Source organism: Mucor mucedo, assembly GCF_025094135.1.
Source record: "Mucor mucedo strain NRRL 3635 chromosome Unknown EV154scaffold_95, whole genome shotgun sequence".
NCBI lineage: Eukaryota > Fungi > Mucoromycota > Mucoromycetes > Mucorales > Mucoraceae > Mucor > Mucor mucedo.
Window position 1 is genome coordinate 27047 of NW_026252379.1, and position 18367 is coordinate 45413.

The 18367-nt window shown below is 35.9% G+C and overlaps 2 protein-coding genes across 2 annotated transcripts; both read right to left on the reverse strand.

Moving 5' to 3' along the window:
• Positions 1 to 14025: 14025 nt before the first annotated feature.
• Positions 14026 to 14356, reverse strand: EV154DRAFT_594912 (uncharacterized protein; the record flags this gene model as incomplete). Its single annotated transcript, XM_051606985.1, has 1 exon — positions 14026 to 14356. The coding sequence occupies one exon, from the start codon at positions 14354 to 14356 to the stop codon at positions 14027 to 14029; it is 330 nt and encodes a 109-aa protein (XP_051454351.1).
• Positions 14357 to 16465: 2109 nt separating this feature from the next.
• Positions 16466 to 17483, reverse strand: EV154DRAFT_484579 (uncharacterized protein; the record flags this gene model as incomplete). The annotated part of the gene is made up of 4 exons (XM_051598666.1): positions 16466 to 16619; positions 16691 to 16842; positions 17180 to 17287; positions 17412 to 17483. The coding sequence occupies 4 exons, from the start codon at positions 17481 to 17483 to the stop codon at positions 16466 to 16468; spliced, it is 486 nt and encodes a 161-aa protein (XP_051454352.1).
• Between the last annotated feature and the right edge of the window lie 884 nt (positions 17484 to 18367).

Genomic DNA, 18367 nt, shown 5'->3' on the forward strand with positions numbered 1-18367 from the left:
TTAAATTTATTCATAGCCAGATTTTTTTTATTTGGGGGGGATTTTTTTTTTTTTTTTTAAGAAAATTTTTCAGTGGAAGTAATATTGGGCCTCCGGCTGCTATTTCATGGGCCGGCTCTAAACTGCTTCAGATCAATATTTTAAGCTTTTCAATACATAAATTATTTTAAAAAGGGTCACGCATCTCAAGAATATACTTTAATATATATATTCTAAATTACAAGTAATTCTACTTAGTACATAAAAAAGGTTTAAACTTTTTTATCTTCTTTTCAGTTTAAGTAATATTGTGCCTCCGGCTGCGATTTCATAGGCCGGCTTCGAGCAACTTTAGATCAATATTTCAAGCCTTTCAATAAATGTATTAATTTTAAAAAGGTCACGTATCTTAAGGATAAAGTTCATAATATGTATTCTAAATTACAAGTGGTTTCACTTGGTACATAAAAAAGGTTTAAACTTTTTTATCCTTTTTCAGGGTTTGTGATATTGAGCCTCCGGCTGCGATTTCATAGGCTGTCTCTTAACAACTTCAAATCAATATTTCCAGCCTTTCAATAGATAAATTATTTTTAAAAAGGTTCACGCATCTCAAGAATATTTGTTTTAATGTATATTTTAAAATTCAAGTAGTTCTACTAAGTACACAAAAAAGGTTGAAGTTATTTCAAGCCATTGCTAACGATTATATAGTCTTTGCGCGGTTTTTTAAATCCGTGAGTACAAACAGTGGGTTATTTCAAAATCCGACCACGGCTAATGATATTAGCGGCAGGTTATTATTGGCTCAAAAACCTTTTTGTGCAGGTTGTGACATTTTTTTCCCGCCCCAACCTAAAAAAAAATGTTGAATCCAGAATCTGTTATGTTTTTTAATTTAATATATGTAGATTCTCATTTTAATCAACATAAAAAACAATCCTAACCTTTCGGATGGGATATTAATTATAAGGAAAATGTGTTTTACCCATCTAAATATTTGTCTCTGCTTAAATTGTTTTTAGGTACCACCTAAAAGCAGATGCACTCTACGTCTGAGAAATACTTAAAATTTAGTTTAAAGCAAAGAGAGTTAAGAAGACTTAACATTTAATAGAAGAAGACTAAATTAGTGACTATGTAATAATCGTATACATTTTTGGTTAATCAATGATAAATTCAAGATAGCACTAGAGATAAGAACACAACAGACAGTCTTTTATATAAATACTCGTACATCTCATTTATTAATAAAGGACAATCTTATAAACAGTCTCAAACTACTTCTATAGTCTTTTTATAATTTTACTTTACCTTAAAAAACACAACAAGAACAGAATTAACTTCGGAAATTTGATTTTCCGAGTTAATTTTACTTCTGTTCCAAAACACTGAAAATAGAATTAGCTTTTTTGACCCGTACCATACGTATATGCAAAACTCTACCTAAACAGCTACATTATCAGATGACAATGATGTTTGAATACATCCAGACATCGGTAAACAAGATAGTTTAACTATTATCAATGATCACAGTGGCGGACTATGTGGTAAAAACCCGCAACATGTGGTAAAAACCCGCAACATTTGGTGGTAAAAACGTCCATTTTATACCACCGAATGTTGCGGAATTGTAGTTCATTTACCACCGGATGTGGTAAAACTCCAAAATTATACCACCAAATGTTGCGGGTTTTTGCTACATGTTGCGGGCTTTTACTACCTAATGTTGCGGGTTTTTTCCGCATGTTGCGTGTTTATACCACTTAATGTTGCGGTTTTTTTCCGCATGTTGCGTAATTATACCACTTCTGGTAGTTACTAAAATCCACCTGTTGCGTCTTTTTACCACAATATAGCGTCCTTTTAGTCAAAACATAGTACATCACTTTTAATTATAATACTATTGATGCTGATGGACCTTATAAATTTGTGCAATCAAAAAATAAATTATATAATAAAGAAGCAGGATTTAAATGAAAAAGTTTTTATTTTATTCAATGTTTATTTTGTATTTTACTTTAAAAATAATTTATGTACATATCAGCTCCAGTTTGAAAGGGCACACTTACATTCATAATATCCTTTGCCACTTACTATTGACGGGCCCAGTTGATATAACACTAACCAAACATCCACCAATGTATACAGATAACATTCGCGAGCCCTCGAGAGATGTAGCAGCATATCGACATAAACAGTTTTATCAGCCTAAACGAAAACAAAATTGCAGCCTAAAAAACTTTTATAGCCTAAAAGCAAAATTTTACAGCCTAGAAAATTTTTTTACGGCCCAACAGAAGAATTTTATATCAAAAAAACATTTACTACCTCAATCCGCCGTTATAGCCCAGAGACTAATCTATACAATCTATTATTATACAATTTATTAGAGAAGACGTATTGGATATTCAGATGACTATTACCTTCAGCATATGGCGGATATGTACACATAAATCTTAGGCAATTTAAAATATACAGAAATAATAAATATTGGTGTTTTGTACGCTACATTTATTTACGGTATATATTTTAGTATTGTCTACTACTTCATGAAAGACAGTATTTACAAAAATAAAAAAATTTTGGCTACAAAAAAAAAAGAATACAAACAGGAAAGAAAGGCAGAAAAATTGTCATCCGCAAGTTTTTTAATTTTTTTGGAATTATTAAAAGTGCGAATTAGCCTAAAAAATTCTTTAATTATTAACAACCCTTCTTTTGCGACCACGTCTGGCTAATGGAGTATCTTTTTCCAAAGACACATCATCATTTTCTCTACCAGACTGCTCTTCATTGGGTATAGAGAAACTCTCTGGTTGCTCTAGTCCGAGACCAGGAGGGATGATCTCTTCATCATCGGACAAAGAGCTTGACTTCTTTTTTCGACACTCTCTGCAAAACAAAAATCACATTAGTTGCTTAACAATAAACGAACTTCCTTTTTTATAATGTACGTACCTTATCTACCAATGTGTTGTGAGCAACACTATCCAGCAGTCTTTCAGCTCCCCAGTGATCCAAGCATTGATCCAAACCTATCTTACCTCTTCTGGCCAGAGCTTCCAAAGCAAGGATATACTTCATCTTGATCTCACGGGAATGCATACCCCATGTCTTTATGCTAAGAACTGGGTCTGACTGGACCTCTTCCTTCAATTGTGGGATGCATGATTTAGTATGATCTCTCAATACACCATACAAGGATTTCAATTCCACGTTCTTCATTTCAATTTCTTCAGGTGCATGACATAAATCAGGTCGAGCACACAACAAGAACTCCCTATTAGATTTACCCTTTTCCGTTACAATACCAGTGTCAGGCTTTTTACCTCCAGGAAAACGAGCGATACTTCTGACAGCCGATTGCTCGGTCATCTGATCGACTGTTATAAAAACGTGTTAGTTGTATGTCAAAGTATACCAATGCCATGTTATGATTACCTCCTCTCGGTGTCATGTCAGTCACGCTCCCTCCAATCAACCGTTCTTCCAAGGCGTCAAGATGATCGTTTACCTGGGAGTGGTTGGATCGGATTTCGGTTTGCAAATCAAATACTAGCTTTTGTAGTTCGATGATGGTATGAACCATGTCATTTGTGTTATATGCGGGCATTTTCAAATTATTTTATGATGTAGATTGATAAAAACCGCTTTGTCAGAAAAAACGCGCTATCTATATATTCTCCATATTCTTGTACGTCATGGTTTTTACATCATATCCATTATATAATCCATGCCACTATATAAAAAAAAATTAGCACTAGTTGCAATACGTAATGACAGCTGTCTGGGATTCAAAATTGGATCTAGTGGTTAATGCAACTGCGTTAAATACTTTATGTTGGGATTAGATTACGGCATCTTTCTTTAACACTTCCCTCGATTTAATTCCATGATTTCATCACGTAACTTTACATGCAGCTATTGCGACAGTCTTTTTGAAAACCATGCTCGAATGGTCGAGCATCAACGAAGAGTAAAATGTCATTTGTTTGCAGTAAGAAGTGGAATGAACAATATCAATACCAATACACAAGATGATGCTGAAGAAGAGATTACTTCCGTCCAAAATCTTGATGAGCAGTATGCGGACGATGATACTCTAATGGAAGAAGCTGCAGGTAATAATAATTAAAAGCATAGTGACGAATTTCTAACTTACAATGTATTGCTACAATAACTAGCACGCGATGATGCTTTCATGTTCGAAGATGCGATCAGATACAAGCACTTTGACCACGATTACAACTGGAACATAATCCAAAAGTTTGGCATAGGCTTAATTAAGCTTCTTGACCATAACGGTGTTTCAAGACAGGTCCAGCGTGATGTCGTAAAGCATGTCAATGGAAACCTTCTTTCCTAAATTGATCCTGTTGCTGTCTCAGGTAAATTAAATATTGACTCACAGACTTCCTTTCATACTAATTGCAATTTAGACTTGGGCGGGTTACTTCCTTCTCCAGAGGCTATTCATAGATTACTTGATAAAGGCAGTGAAATAAGAGTATACGAGTAGTATTGGCGGGATAAGGAGTATTTCTTTAAATAAAATAGAGTTTAGTAAAGAAGGTCTTTATAATTGCGAGTTGAGTGAGCACCACAGCTAGTTTAAACAGAAGCTGAACTGTTGGAAAATAAATGGATTCAAGTATAGCTTATATGCTTATAAATAAAAGATACAATGATAAAAATGTAATCAAGGGATCAATCAGAATGATAATAGAGCTGAATAATATATAAAACTAATAAGTCAAAGTGTTGAAATATGAGTAAAATAATAGATGAGGATTTTTATTTAGGAGAGGTCTTATGGATGCCTATTTATAGTGATGGACGTATAATCCAGTCACTGAAATTAAAGAAATTGGGGAAATTTATAGAAGAGATTGAGGTAATTGCGCCTACTAAGAGGTCACAGATCTGAGGATAAGAAAAAGATGAAAAGAAGTAGTTTTGACAGGTGCAAACCCGAAAAGGTGTATTGCACTTTAGTAGGTGTTTAAAAAGAAAGAAAAATTGGAAATGCGCTCGATTTGTCGCATAACAGCAGCATTGATTCTGTGAAAATGTATGATGTGTGTCGCGAAGGATGTTTTCTTTTTGATGATAACGTGCAGCAATCACATTGTATCAACCCTGCTTGTGGTGAAGGGCGATACAAAAACCAAAATGAAGCTGAGGAATCATTTGTGCTGGCGACATTTCACCTCCAAAAGCCTTTCAAACCATGGCTATGTTTTCTGTCGGGGCTTCACTTGCGGAACTACTGGTCGACGAAGAAATCCGTGAAGACTTCAAGTACGCAAGCCAATTCAGCGAGTATGATGAAGATGGCGTCTACATTGACATGTTTTCCGATTCGGTGCACAAAGAATTTTTTCGTCAAAATTTGCTCACACGCAAAGACATTTGCCTTGTTCTTTACGTTGATGGGTTTCCCAACAAATCCAAACCTGGAAGCTCTCAAACGTTGGTCCATTGCATGGTGATGAACATTCCTGCTTCTAAAAGTTTTAAAAATTAAATTTACTGGCATATGTTATCTTAATCAAACTTACCTTTTCGTTGTTAGAGCAAAGGAGTCGATGATGATTCCACTGGCTATTTTACCTGGCCCAAAAAAGCCCAAGTATTTGATGAGTTTTTTGACGCCAATCATCGAGGAAATCAATTCGTTGTGTGCAAGAGGATTCGTCGTTGAAAAAAACAATGAAATCGTGCACGAAAGTAAAGTATTCTTGCTCGGAATGACTGGTGATATTCCAGGAATTGCTGATTTAATGAATCATCGTGGACACACGAGCAAATATGGCTGCAGAATTTGCAAAATTGCTGGCAGACATCCTGAAGGTTGCCGTTACGGTATGTACTTCTTGGATGCAGGTGACATGAGAACCAAAGACCAATTAGTCAACGGCGATGCGGTAAATTATTCAAAGTGTGCATCAATATTTTTAAGATACTAAACGCAGTATGAATTAGCGATTCAATATGCTTGGTGTTGATCCTGTTATTAGCTCTCTTTCCACCTTCACTGGTACATCTTTTTTTCTTGGTGACGAGATGCATTTGATTGGTAGAGGGCTTGGTACTTTGGTGTATAATCTTTTGGATCCCAAGAAAAACAAAAAGTTCCGTGAATTCATCACTCAAGATGCACAATATACCTTTGGTTTGAACGCACGTGATGACACTTTCATCAAAAAGATTGACGAAAAGGTGCAACAGAGCAGGGTTTACATACCATCAGCTTTTGAGGGAACTTGGGTTGGCGGTGTAGGTATCGGAAGAGCTTTCGATTATTTAGACTTTCTCTTGTACATTGTCCCGACCATTTTACTTCCATTGGTCCAGAACAATGAAACCAAATGTGCGTTGATGGAATTGGTGGAGGGATGTTCCATTGCTTTGCAGTGGCGCATTTCTCGTAGGGACATTACAAAAATGAAAGGGTAACATGACAATCAGGGACTAGATATTAAAAATTAGACATTAACGCAAACATCTAGATGTTTTAGTAGTTGGCATGCGTTTTTGAATCGAGAGATTGTTGCAAGTCGTATCAATGCGCGAGTGTTCACAGCAAATAACCATTATTTGATGCATCTGCCGTATTTGGTTGAACAGATGGGGCCATTAAAATGCTACTCTTGTCGACCAATGGAGCGGACAATTAAGAAGTTCACCAACTTGATCAAGTCCACGCATCTTATAGGGGCAAATGCTTGAACGTCCTTCGTTACCAGGCGAATTATAACAAGATGGCGGTTAGATGTCTGCAGTCTATTCAATTCCCTGAATCTACGGATCGTCCAGACACCTACCGTTTGCATTCCTCTGGTGCCCAAATCTGGTGTCCGTTTATTCCTCAGTCTTTGCTTGGATCAGATTCGGAAGAAATATTCTTCGGTATCCCGAGATCGAAGGTGATTGATGCATTGATATCATATTATGATCATAAGGTTGGGGATGAAATCGAGCAATTGACCTCGTCATTCATTGTGATTGCAAGTCGAGCTTGGAACGATGACTTGGTATTTTCTTCGATTAAGGACATAACCTTAAAAAACTTAAAGACAAGAGCAAACAATATTGTCCTGTTTAAGGCTCCCAAATGTACTGGTCACAGGTAAGCAAAAGACATTTGACAAACTTTATTGGTACTTACAGCATAAAATTTAGATCTATTTCCATTTGGTTTGTCGGTGTGGTTCACTGCTACTTTACACACAAGCAAGAAGGTGAAGAAAATTTTTTGGCTATCGTTGAAGTAATGAAGCAGCAGCAATTCGACCCTCACAATGTTGTGACAGTTGCTCGGAATTCCAGGGGTGACAGATACAAGACGTACGCTGTTATTTCCATTACAGACATTCTCCAAGTGGTTGGTCTTGTACGGTATTCCGATTCCGCTAACTTTTTCAAGGTTGTTTGGCCGTACATTAAATATACTGACAAGGTTACACCGCAAAATCCCAGAGACGGCCAATTTTTCGCAAATAGTTACCTGTCACGGATACGGTCAATTTTAGAGTCACCGTATCCGTGACGGATACGGCCAATTTTTCCAATTTTTCACCGTAACCGTGACGGACGCGGATTTTAAATTCACCATATCCGTGACGGTCACGGCCAATTTTTCTCATTTTTCACCGTGGCCGTGACGGATACGGCCAATTTTTCCCATTTTTCACCGTGGCCGTGACGGATACGGCCAATTTTTCCCATTTTTCACCGTGGCCGTGACGGATACTGCCATTATTTTATTATTTTCACCATATCCGTGACGGATACTGCCATTATTTTATTATTTTCACCGTATTCGTGACTGAAAGGGTCAATTTATTACCGTTATTGACCGCGCATTTGACGGATTTTATATAATTGTTCAGGATTATATCCTATATTTTCCGGAATCTTTAAACACTCATTGCTATTGCAAAAATTAATACACCGTTGTACTGTTGGACAGTTATATTTAATAGTTATGTTTATAAAAAAAAGTAATTTATTTATTTGTGTGAAGACAATTTGTATTGATAATAAAAGATATTACGATGTATTTTATTAAAAGAATATATTATGAGAGCTATTAGAAAGAAATAAAGACCAAATTCTAATACGGTGTAGCCCATTGTTTGGTAGTGGAGTATCATAATAAATAGAACAGTGATAATCCTATAATCAAAATTATTAATAGGCGATTAACATATTTCATATGTATCATTTTATATACCTTATCCTATAGCCAACTTCATTGCCATTTTATCTATAACAATACTATCAGAATATATCACCACAAACAAAGAGTTCAAGTTACTCACATTTCAATAAACACGAGCAGAACACTAAAAAAATAGCAATGACTCATCTTATCAGATGCCGAAATACCACACACAATAGTTTACATCGGGAAAGCTTTAGATAGTAACAGAGTATGCCACATTTTATTATTTACAGAATATTTATATGAAAAAGATTTGGGGAAAGAAGAGTAGTTTTTAAAAAAAAAACTCTTTTAAATAAGAGTGGGAAACTTATGTAACGTCAAACACACAGAATGGTCAAAAAATTGACCGTATCCGTTACGGTGACGGGATTATCAAAAATTGACCGTATCCGTGACGGTGACGGTATGGTCAAAAATTGGCCGTGGCCGTGACGGAGACGGAATCATCAAAAATTGACCATATCCGTGACGGTGACGGTCAATCTATAAACTTGCCCCGTCCAGGATACAGAATGACAAAAAATTGACCAGATCCGTCACGGATACGGTCAATTTATAAACTTGCCCCGTCCAGGATACAGAATGATCGAAAATTGACCAGATCCGTCACGGATACGGTCATTTTTCAAAAATTCCCGTCCAGGATACAGAATAGTCAAAAATTGACCAGATCCGTCACGGATACGGCCAAAATCGTTGTTAACCTTCACCGTAATTTTGCGGTGTTAATCATCTTCCTGCTGGTTCTTTAGCTGATTTTTAAGTTGGTCGTATCTTTCTCTGTTTTGCGTAGACAAGTTTTATTGTAATTAAACTATCTTCAACAATTCATCTAATGGAGTGATTACTATTTTATTCAATCTGATGTGTTAATTGGCAATGTGTTATTTGGCAATGCTTGTAAAAGAAAAAAATTTAAAAATAGGAAAGGAAAAAAAAAATTAAATAAAAATATTATATTCCGATGGTTGCGTATTTTATCCACCATGTTGCGGAATTCCACTACCGAGTCCGCGGCTGTGGAAGGTTCTTCCGTTCGCACTAAACCCCATCATTTTTATATGCACAGTAGCAACTCACTGTTACTTCTCCTGAAAGGGCAAAAAAGACGATTCTCAGAAGCGTAAAAGAGCCAAATGAATAAACTGTTTTAATACATATTATCCATAGATCTCATATTTATTATCTGAATGTTATTAGCGTTTATCAGAAATGAATTATTCAATAGAAAGATGATTTTTTTGTTAATTTTTTTTTAATTCGGGGGGTAGGAGGGTCGAAGTAACTTCAAAAACTTAAGCGGTGAAATTTAAGGTTAATTACACGTTACACAACCCAAAAGGTTAAGTCTATTCTATTTAATTCTATTTTGCATTTTGGAAGTCATCCAGTATAACGCAGTTTTTTTCAATCAAAGACTCTCATCCTCGACTTGGTCAGTTTATTTACAACTGTAAGCATGGTGGTTTCAAGCGTGAACTTGGAAAGAAGAATGACTCAAATATCGATGATGAAGAGGTTAATGAAACCATTCACCTTTCTTCTAAAGATTCAACTGTGCCTGAAAAAGAAACAGTTTACAAAAAAAGCACTCAAAAGTTTCTTTGCCCTGATTCGATTTCATTGTTTGGATTCACTGTCACCAAAAATCATATGCACCATAACCATCCAATTTCACAGGATGTTACAACTTATGCTATTCATAGTAAGCAGAGTCCGAAAATTATGGAAAGAATTTACTCACTTTTGTCCAGTGGACACAAAGATCCTGTCACCAGGGTTATGGATGTAACTATTTTTTTAATAGCCCAGAATATATCATGTACTCATTACATATACGTTCTTAGACCCTGAAAGCATTGAATGTCAAAAACCTAATCAAAAAAGATATCCAGAACATCCAGTCTTTGTATTTGAATGATAATGAAGGAAAGGAGATGTATTATCTTATCACTGAATTAGAACGTCTCGGGTATGTCATTCGTATCCGGGTGCAAGATGATCAGGAAGTCAAGGGACTTTTATTTATTCACGAAAAGGCTATAAAGGAAGCTAGATTATGGCCAGAAGCTATAAGAATTGACGCTACGTATAAGACAAACGCTCCCAAAATGTCACTCGTTAACATTGTCGGAATCTGCAACTCCTCCTCTGTTAAAAGAAGAAACGGTTTGCAGACATTCGCTATCGCTGCCGCATTTGTCAACAATGAGACGAAAAATACGTGTCAGTGGATTTCGGAAGAATTGCGGGATGCTGTTTGGCCAACCGAAACCAGATACAAGTTACCTTGGGTCATCGTTACTGACAATGAGCAAGCTTTGCGAAATGCAATCGAAAACGTTTTTCTCGATAGTCAGCACTTGTTATGTTCGTGGCATCTCTGGAACACCATGTTAACAGGACTTGCAATTGGTAAAGTTGCTTCAGCCGAATACAATTTACGTATCACCGAAGTAGAAATCGAGTTTAAGTCAATGAGGAGTAGCTGGAATATGCCATCATTCAGAAAAGCATGTGACGATTTCGAGAAACTCATCACTAACTACTGTGGGATATTTTAAGGAAAACGGTCAGATGCTTTTGTCGTATTTGAAGGATGTGTAGGTATTTATGATAACACTCCCCGGTTGCTTGTGACTAATGATTGATTTTATAAAAGCTTTAATGAAAGAAAACGAGATGAAACGCTGAGCTGAATTATACGCCAATAACCATGTCCAAATGGGAAACCGTACATCTGGAAGAGCAGAGAGTTTCCATTCGCGACTGAAGAGAGCTCTGGAAAGTCAACCCGCCTCCAGAATGACGCTTACAACCAAACGAATACATGCGTACTATGAAAAAGAGGTTTGTCCATTTAAGTTTTCTTTAAGTTGGAAAGTTGTAAAATAAGCACACTAATCTTTTTAAAATGTAGAGAGATGATAGATACAAAAGATCAGAAATTGAAAGAATCAATATCGACTCTGTTTCATTCGACGAAAGCCGAAAATATCGATTTAAAGCCCTCGCTTTTAATGTTGTCCGCTTTGCTATGGATACGATTAGAGAAAACGTTGTTGTATCCTTGCAAGACTATTGCGTCTCGAAAAGAAAAGACTGCATTGCTGGGATCGTGTAAGTTATAGTCTTCCGTGTCCATGCGTTATCAGCATTCATCCTGGAGTCTTGCCTCGAGCAATTGTAGATAATCGTTGGAGATTTGAGCGCAATGAAGGTAATTGTTTACATAAAAATAGTGACCGAATGCGCTTAATGATTTTTGGTTTCTAGATTATGAAGAGGTTAGATAATGTGGTAACGGGAGACGTGACAGCAATCAAAATGTGACCAAAGAGAAGCCTGGTAAGTTTTTTTTTTCTTTCATTTTTGATATAAAATTATAAATGTGAGGCATTTACTATTGTTAAGACACTGGTACTAGTTCTTAAAGGATAAGCTGGATATAGGTTATTAACATTGATGTTAATAATAAAGTAGTTATGAAAGTGGGTACCAGACTGGAAGTAGTCAACTTAAGAAATCTTATAATATAAAGTTTTTAGGATAAAATGATAATCAACGATGATTTTAAGAGGGCGTAAGTAATATAAATATAAACTGATTGCCAAGATTAAAAAGAAAAGTAATTATGTTACTATAAACAATATCTTATATACGGTTTTAATAATAAAGATATTCGAGTAGAGTGTGAAATATGAACTTTGAGTTAAATGTTATACGAAAACTATAGACTTAAGATAAACAAGAAGTATGAAAGTTGAGGGAAACACAAACGAGTCAATTACAAATTATTAAGAAATTAGATTTTTAGTCAAGATAAAACTGAAGAAATATTTATTGAGAAAACAAAAGGAGCGTATTTAGAGGAAAGATCTTATCCTGTGTAACACCAAGTCAATTTAGATTGGCTGCAACACTATGGGACATTATATGTCATGCATGTTTCTGTTTATCGCTGTCTCGGTGAATATTTTAAATAAAGCAAAGTCCTTCATCAATTGTGATATATTGAACTGGTATCTAAGCTAATGTTTTTGTTACGCTGCTTAAATGTGTATGATAATTATAGCTGTCAATATGTGCCTTTTATTGTTTCGTGCTTTGTTTTCAAAGGAGGATGGAATATCATATCATACAATTACGTTGAAGGCCAAAAATAAGTAACTAATGAAGTCATAAATACAGTCTTTAGACCATAGACGAAGTGGAAAATGTAAACAAAGTCAAGGGTGAAGTTCCATTTGAGAAAACAGCAAGAGCAATACATGATATAGACGGTGAAGGAGAGTTGTACATATCAAACATATCATTTGATTAAAACTTGACATGTAAGAAAATAGACGACGAAATTGTGGTAGATACTGCTACCCGCGTTCTAGAAGGTACGTTGTGTATAAATTAAAATTTAGGAAACGTAAATTTTTTTTTTTGAGGTATAAAAGTTATTGATGACGAAAAAAGAAACATCAACGAGCATCTTGATGAAAGTGGTAATGACGATAAAAACGAAGCACTCGGAGGAAACCCTATGTCTTCGTCAGCTAAAGCTATTTACTATTATAGCTACTAACAAGAAAAAATCCAAAGCTAATGTTTATTTTTGTAGAACATGCAGAAGACGAAACAAAGAACAACAGAAAACGAATGATGCTCCGTGTTGAGAAACTGTTGCATGGTCTGTTTACCAAAATAAACTCGTTGGAACCACAGCAAGAAATAAGGGATGTCATCAAAGTGTTGGAAAAGACTGATTTAGATATAATACTGCCCGAAATCCAGATGGATGAGCTGCAACCGCCTTCCGTAAATACAAACAGAAACGGACGTAAATCAAAGCGTTGTATCAAAAGTAGCACCTAGAGATTGAAGATTGCAAAGGAGCTACTCGACGAACACTAGCTGAAGGAGATAAAAAAAGCAGAAAAAATAAAAGGAGAAAAAATAAAAGGAAGAGGAAGAATTTGAAAGAAAAAGAAAAAAATCGTTTTTCGAAGAAACAGAGGTAGCTCTTGAACAGAAGAAAAACAAATCGACTCTTTTCGTTTCTGAAGACCCCAACTATGTCAAAAGTGATGTGAAAATTGAAAAATAAACGTTGCATTATGATCGGTACGAGAAATACAGATAAAAAACGTTAAATATAGACTTACACGTAAACAATTGTTGGAGTTACTTCATACCGCAATGCCGAAAAGAATGTAGCAATTAATTGGAATCGTATCCAACCCAAAACCGTCATTGCTGCAATTCATGACGTCGGGCTGATGGAAATTGTGGCTTTAGAGCTGTGGCATTAGATGTATTTAACGACCAAAGTGAATGGATAAAGGTTAAACATCAAATGCTTGAAGCCTACGTAAAATACCATGATACCTTGTCAAGCCAGTTGATGAAAAGGTAATCTAATGGGAAAGAATGAAGGGCCCTCACAAGCAACAAAATTATTTTTTTAAAGGTCCCGATTAAGGACTTTATTATTTTTTTATTTTTTTTTTGTGAAAGGTTACTTCAGACTTCCAAAGAAAGCTTTTTCCAAAATCCATGACGTTGCTTTTTAATGACCCTTTTTGAACGATTAAAATATAAAGTTCACTCAAAATGCTAATCTATCTGTTATTATTTTTCAAGGACTCTATTGTTTACATATACTTTTTATTTCTAGAGAAAACAAAATGAGCCTATCTCAAATTGTTACAGTAGTTGGTGAATCGCAATAAATTTTATTTGGACTTAATGATGATATGAATGTGATTATGGAATCAGACATTTCTACACTTTACCGACAACAAAGTCTCCACTACAGCTTTATTGCATTCTCGATGTTGCCTGTTCCATCAGATCGTGAAACTCCCAGTGTTGAAGAGGTGCACTACCAGTAGAATTAGCATCGTCTCGTCTGGTTCTGAACGTATCACAGAGGCGAATCCACTTGTTATTCATCGCTGCAAAGTCCCTTCTACCGTTGATAGCGTCACTGGCATTAAAAGCATCTTCCGTTGCCTTGTTCAAATTCGGCTTTGCTTGAGGTGAGTGAATAACACCCACGTTTACAACGTAATCGGAAAACAACTCGATCAAAACGTTGGTGCTTGCTGAATCCCATATGACGATGGTAGTGTCCTTTTGGAAAGGCATTTTGTTAAATAAAATTGGATAGTTAAGAAATGGTAAAGAAAAATGAAGAGGATCACAAACACAACTCTTTTATCAAAAAAAAAACAAAAACATTGGTGAGTTCAGTAGCTCAATTTGGCTGATTTTTCATCTGATAGAAGGATTCTGGGGTCGTTCGATTTTAATCCTATATTGGGATATTTCGAAAATTTTGGCACTGGAGAAAATTCGATGTTATTGTTAATCGCCTATATATATCCATTTAATTTTTTATTCATCTACAGTGACTTCCAAAACTGGAAACATGTTTACAAATTTTGTAATGTAGCAACAACTATGCTTTGAAAACAAATGCTAAAGCTTTTATAATTTTTGGAGGTTATAAGCATCCCATGCACTACCTTTCACATAATTTTGGAAAGTAGACGTACATTTTGGCGGTCACAGTATTCAATTGAACTTGACCTGTACATGTTTCCAGTTTTGGAAGGCAATGAAAATAATTAAAAAATGACCCACAACTCGGTCATGTATCGAATAAAAAGGAGCCAAAATTAATTTTTAGCTGTTTTAAACATAATTGAATTTTAAGGTAAGTTTTAAACTCAATTTGGGCATGGCTACAAGCACCTACAAAGAATTTGTTACAGATGCGCAAAATCACGAATGACCAATTACAAAATATTATTTCACTTCTTCAAACAGGCAAAAGCCACCGTCAGGTAGCTTTGGAGACTCAAATTAGTCACACAGTCCTCAATCGAATTGCTCGCGAACACGTTACTAATCGAGAAAAAGATAAAGGTGGACGCCCTCAACTATTAAGTGAGATGGAAAAAAGATACTGCGTACGGCAAATAAACGGGGGTGGTCAGGAAAACGCTGTACAAGTCGCAAGGGTCTTGGAGAACAATATTCAAAAGCGTGTGTCACCTCAAACCGTTCGTAGGGCCTTGAAATTGTCTGGATTAGGTGCAATTGAATAACAAAAAACCTCTGTTACGAAAAGCAAACGTCACAAAACGCCTTAAGTGGGCTAAGGCTCACAGAAACTGGACCATTGATGACTGGAGACGTGTGGTATGGTCCGATAAAACTAAAATTAACCGATTTAACTCCGATGGTCGCACATGGGCTTGGATTCGAGACACTGAGGATATTCAGCCTAGACATGTAAAGCAAACTGTCAAGCATGGAGGTGGATCCATCATGATTTGGAGCTGCATAAGTGCCAGTGGTGTTGGCTGGATGTGTAAAATTGATGGTACAATGGACAAAGAGCTTTATATGGATATTTTACGTGACGAATTGGACAAAAGCGTAGATATTACAGCTGAGAATCTATCCTTGAATCGAAACCAGGTGATTTTTCAGCAAGATAATACCCGAAACACTCATCAAAACAGGTTCAAGATTACTTGAAACAACAAGACAATGACGTCATGAACTGGCCATCGCAATCACCGGATTTAAATCCTATTGAACATATGTGGGCCTTGTTGAAACGAAAGCTGAATGATTATCCTACGGCACCAAAAGGAATCAATGAATTGTTCGAACGGGTCACAGATGTTTGGTACAACAAAATTACTGTAAATGATTGTTTGGCTGTTATAGACAGTATGCCTAGTCGCTGCGAAGCAGTCATCAAAGCAAAGGGTTATTGGACCAAATATTAGGTTAAGTGCAAGCAATAAATGATATAATCCAAACCGGCGCCAAAACTGGAAACATTGATTACTCGTCTTAAACCCCTTATTTCTTTAACTTTAATAACTTTTAAAAGTCACAAAACTTAGTGTAACATAGTCGAGTTTGGGCCATATATTTTCGAAAAAAAATCATATGATTCGCTTAATTTTCCATGGAGTAGTGTTAATTATACCAAAAAAAAGAAAACATGTTTCCAGTTTTGGAAGTCACTGTATTTTTGCCGGGATATGGATGTACGTTTTCGCCGTGCAATACCAGTTTGACGATGTTCTGCCATGAAGTTCGAGTTTCTTTAAATCTGTAACCAACGTCCATAAACTCCCTTTCGGTTACGAACGCTTAAACTATTCAAGGAACGTTTCTAGATTATTTTAATTTATTGAGGGTACTCCGTAAACGTTATTAGATTATCCCAAACTATAGGATCGTAACGGATAACGGACCAGAGTACCTACAAGTATCGGATCCTGACGGACAACGGACCGGAATACCCAGAGGTATGGGATCTTGACGGATAACGGACCAGAGTACCAAAAGTATCGGATCCTGACGGACAACGGACCAGAATTCCCTAAAGTATTGGATTTTAAAGGATAATGAATCAAAGTTTCCCAAACAACTTCAATTCAAATATTCCACTACTTGGGACTGAACTTATAAAATGAAAACAAATTTTTTCCAACATTTTGTGGTTTTCCTAGGATATAGGTTAAGATAGTTCCTTTCCACCAAATAATGGTAATACCCAAAACTACTTGCGGTAGCTGAGTTAGAGCCAATTTTTGTGCGTCCGCCTATGTATGTTTTAAATCCAGATGACCGAAAGTTAGACTTTAAATTACAAAAATCTGATTTTTAAATGAAACAAATACCGAACAATTTTAATTTTAGAGATGATACTTGTATTAGGCTAGTTGCCATCTCTGCAACTTTTAAACCGCGATAATTGTCAGTAGCAGGACTGTTAAGGATTAATTCTTTTCCGGTAATTTATGTGAGGTAACAGCGTATTTGATGCAAATTACTTGCTAGATACGTTTTTGAAATGCAATTTTGTATTCTAGAAATCTTAAAAAGTTTAATTATCGATTGCAATTAGAAAACACTGGTTGTAGAATTTTGTGATTTTACCGTGATATTGGCAGCGTAAACGGCGTATCCTTCACAATATCCTGGTAAAACAGTCTTAGGTATACTCCGCGCATGCAGGATACGATAGAAAATATTTCGTGTATTCTGCTACGTGTTGGTACATGATACACCCTATATTTTGTGCTTCATTGTGGTAAAAATTTACGCCGTATCATGTGATGTATTCTGTGCGTACATGGGATATTTAAAACCCGTGGTTCAGATTATTAACAGGATACATCATGTAGTATAGGATGTATTTTGCGTTATTTGATGCAGGATACAACGTAAAATAAACGGTCATTGGTTCTTGTATTTTAAGATGATGTTTTGTTATTGGCCCCTATTTTTTAGATGATAGTAAATGACGCGTTTAATAAACAGATGGAGCTTTGTTATTGTGCTCTTATTACGAATTACATATGCTTTTTGATATTATTTGTCATTAAAAATAGATTTTATTTATAAAACGGCCTCCATTGGGTCTAAGTATGACGTGATATACGTCTATTGTACCATACGTAGCTTTTATTGCATACCCAGAAGCGAAAACAAAACGTATGTAGATGTAGGTCACTCAAGAAAGGATACATTGTTGGTTCAATCGTTCGACAACATCAAAAATATTTCTGGTCGTACACTGAAAGATGGAGGGATTCGGTTGTGGATGTAGTATTGGCAGATTACACTTTACATTTCGTACCAAATAAAAAATAAAGAGATTAGATCGATGAAAAGTGCATTATAGTTTGGAAGTTATGAGCAAATTTTTTATTGTAATGAATGAGGGATTGTAGAAGGTTATTAATAATACAATCAGGTATATATTAGTTTAAAAAAAGGTGTTATTCAAAAGAAAAAAACTAACGTCTAACTACTTCAGATCTATCATCAGAGAAACCATGTTTACCATCAAAGGCGGGTTCACCTTCACTCTCAACTCTTACTTCGAAGGCTCCTTCATAACCTCGAGCATCTTGAAGAGGTTCCCTCAATGATTGTCGGAACGCCGCAATGTGTTCGGCATTTTCCGTGAAGGACTTCGTTTTGAACGCATTAGTCCGAAGACTCGTCACCAACAGCTCCGTCATACACAACTCGAACTCCCTCTGGCTGTTGTCTCTCCGCACTTCATCCCTTATTAACTGGGCTTCACGGTATCCTGAAGAGAAATCCCACTTCATCCTC